We start from the raw sequence: 3,267 nt of genomic DNA on the forward strand, positions 1-3,267 counted from the left end.
TGTGCCGTTTTCGCACATTTCCTGTTTGTCTCTTTTTTCATAGGAATTACTTTTGAACTTGATTCACCATCATTTTACATTTGGAAATTGTGTCCGTTGTTATTATCAGCAGCATCAATTCAATAGAGTTTAAAATACATTGTGTTTTTTAGGCAAGTACTTGAGTACTTATCCACACACACACACACACACACACACATAAATATATATATAAATAAATGCAGTGAGAACACCGTGTTCTGCTGTAATGCGGTTTTGTGTCGGTAGGGGGCGCACAGCTTGTTTACTTCGCTCCCCCGACACTGTGCTGAGGTTGTAAACGAGTAGTAAGTTAAGAAGTCGTGATCGAGTCTATGGGTTCAGTCGAAACGGTTGTTTTTTTCCTCTCTTTCCGTGCCACACGCTGTTTTCCTGCCTCACGCACGCTGGTCAAACGTTAGGGGGAAGTTAAAAGCCTCCCCCGCGGGGGTTTCTCCACTCTCTTTGTTAGTGCGCACAGTCAGTGAGTGACTCCCTCATCTCCTCATCACGGGCTGATCACGTTCAGTTTGGGCCAATCAGCGGCGGCCGAGATGCTCAGCAACGCTATAAATGTATCGTGGAAGCAGCGAGTGCATCAGGAATGAGCAACAATAGGAAGCTTGACACCGACCACACTCATTTATACTGTGTTGATCTTTTGATATTCTTCTACACCTAACATCAGGTGAGTGGTCCGATGCGTGCGCTGCTGAAACTTTCCGTTTGTTCACAGCCGGCGTGTCAGCGCTGTGCTGTTTGTTTTCCTCTAACACAGATGTTATTTAACGTCACTGGGTCCATCTTGTTGCTTTGCATGAGTTGTTGTCAAACGGATGCTGCTGCTGTTGCATAATGAGTCCTGGTGTAGTTATGTCAGTGTCTGTGGGTTGTGTGTTTTCTTGTGGACATTATACCATCTTCCATTCACACGGAGTTGTTCCATTGTGACAGGCTTATTATGTGTCCCCCTCCTCCCTGTAGGGTCAAGAACATGGCTACCTCAGCAAGTTCAAAACTGAACAAAGCTGTGAAGCAGCAGTACATGGATCTTCCTCAGGGAGGCAAAGTCCAAGCCTTGTACATCTGGATAGATGGGTCTGGAGAGGGACTGCGCTGCAAGACCAGAACTTTGGATTCGGAACCAAAGGCAGTTGAAGGTATGTGGTTCTGAAAGGATCCACACCCACAGGTTACATCTATTGAATGTTATAGTTCCTCTGTTCAGTTCCTTTTTTTATGCTCTGTCAGATCTTCCTGAGTGGAACTTTGACGGTTCCAGCACCTATCAGTCCGAGGGATCCAACAGCGACATGTTCCTGATCCCCGTAGCCATGTTCAGGGACCCTTTCAGGAAAGACCCCAATAAGCTGGTGCTGTGTGAAGTGCTCAAGTACAACCGAACTCCAGCCGGTACGCAGAAAAGCATTAACCCTCCTGGGTCGTACCACTGCACCTGTTTTAGGTGTCAGCTAACTTCTGATACTGTTCCAACAGAAACCAACCTGCGCCACACTTGTAAACAGATCATGAGCATGGTGCAGAATAACCACCCGTGGTTCGGTATGGAGCAGGAGTACACTCTCCTGGGCATAGATGGACATCCCTTCGGCTGGCCCTCCAACGGCTTCCCAGGTCCACAAGGTAAGTGGCAACTTCCTCTTAATGAAAAATAACATGTTAGAAATCACCAAGGTCGGCTGAGTGTTAACATTAGCTTCTTTGTCCCCTGGCTAGGACCTTATTACTGTGCAGTGGGAGCAGACAAGGCTTATGGACGAGACATAGTGGAGTCTCACTACAGAGCCTGCCTGTATGCCGGGGTTCAGATCTGTGGCACCAACGCTGAAGTCATGCCAGCTCAGGTACTGCGCAGTTATCATGGCGCAATGCTTTTTTAGCTTTGTAAGAGTGCAGTTGTACAGTTAATAATGAGTAATAATAGTAATAATGCTGTGTCTTGTGTTTTAGTGGGAGTTCCAGATCGGGCCATGTGAAGGTATCAACATGGGGGACCATCTGTGGGTGGCTCGCTTCATCCTCCACAGAGTCTGTGAGGATTTCGGTGTGGTGGTGTCCTTTGACCCCAAACCTATCTCAGGGAACTGGAACGGTGCTGGCTGCCACACCAACTTCAGCACAAAGGATATGAGAGAAGAGGGCGGACTGAAGTAAGGATGAGTTTTCATACAATGCATGTTTCAAATGATGCCCTACAGTGCTTAATGTTCATTCAAGTGGGATTTGAGTGTGCTACTAAAGCAAACCTCCTCTTCACAGAGTCATTGAAGATGCAATTGAAATGCTGGCAAAGAGGCACAGTTATCACATCCGGGCCTACGATCCCAAAGGTGGGCTGGACAACGCCAGGCGCCTCACCGGGCATCACGAAACCTCAAACATCGATGAGTTCTCGGCAGGCGTGGCCAACCGCGGTGCCAGCATCCGCATCCCTCGCATGGTGGGACAGGAAAAGAAGGGCTACTTCGAGGACCGCCGTCCATCTGCCAACTGTGACCCCTACATTGTCACAGAGGCTCTGGTGCGCACATGTTTACTCAAAGAAGAGGGAGAGGAGCCCAATGACTACAGCAAATAAGCAGTCTAAGTCATTGCCAGTACTGTATTTAGCCTATGGATTGATCATTACCTGTTTGAGTTTTTTTATTTGACAGATGAAATAATTATTGAGATGTTTCATTCTATACACACACTGCCTTTTTATCTACAATGTATTTTGTCATAGTAATAATTGGTGTTGAAGTACATCAGTGTAACTTGTTTAACTTGTACTAATGAAAACTGAGTGCAGCAGCAGGTTTTGCTGACCTTAAGGACCCTAAAGGCATTTGAATGTTTTTAGTAGTTTTAGCCTCTGTCATAATGGTTGTGGACTGTTAGAATCATTGTATAAGCCACTTTACAACTTTTTTTAATAATGCATGTCTGTTTTGTCTATTTTTCACTCGTACCTGTCACTTGAAGTAACTCTATATTAAACAGATAACATTTTTACACCTGACTGTCGTCTGCATCTTACTCAAACATGCCGCTATTCCCTGTAGTTATGCTACAACAGGAACCGGTTTGTAACATCCTAAGTTGGAGTTCATCTGTGAAATGTGACCTGTCTTAGAGGCACTGTTGTGTTTAACAAATGGTGGTACATTAACACCATTAAATAAAACTGAAAATCCACATTCTTCTACTTATTCAAACAGCTAAAACTAAAAAAACAACAGCTCTGTC

At 45.3% G+C, this 3,267-nt stretch overlaps 1 protein-coding gene across 1 annotated transcript; it reads left to right on the forward strand.

Annotated features, from left to right (window-relative positions):
* Positions 1-344: 344 nt before the first annotated feature.
* Positions 345-3,040, forward strand: glulb (glutamate-ammonia ligase (glutamine synthase) b). The gene is made up of 7 exons (XM_026346459.1): positions 345-706; positions 1,003-1,178; positions 1,270-1,431; positions 1,516-1,662; positions 1,756-1,883; positions 1,990-2,189; positions 2,299-3,040. The coding sequence occupies exons 2-7, from the start codon at positions 1,013-1,015 to the stop codon at positions 2,615-2,617; spliced, it is 1,122 nt and encodes a 373-aa protein (XP_026202244.1). The 5' UTR covers positions 345-706; positions 1,003-1,012; the 3' UTR covers positions 2,618-3,040.
* The last annotated feature ends 227 nt before the right edge of the window (positions 3,041-3,267 follow it).

This window comes from Anabas testudineus, chromosome 4, assembly GCF_900324465.2.
Source record: "Anabas testudineus chromosome 4, fAnaTes1.2, whole genome shotgun sequence".
In the NCBI taxonomy this organism is placed as follows: domain Eukaryota; kingdom Metazoa; phylum Chordata; class Actinopteri; order Anabantiformes; family Anabantidae; genus Anabas; species Anabas testudineus.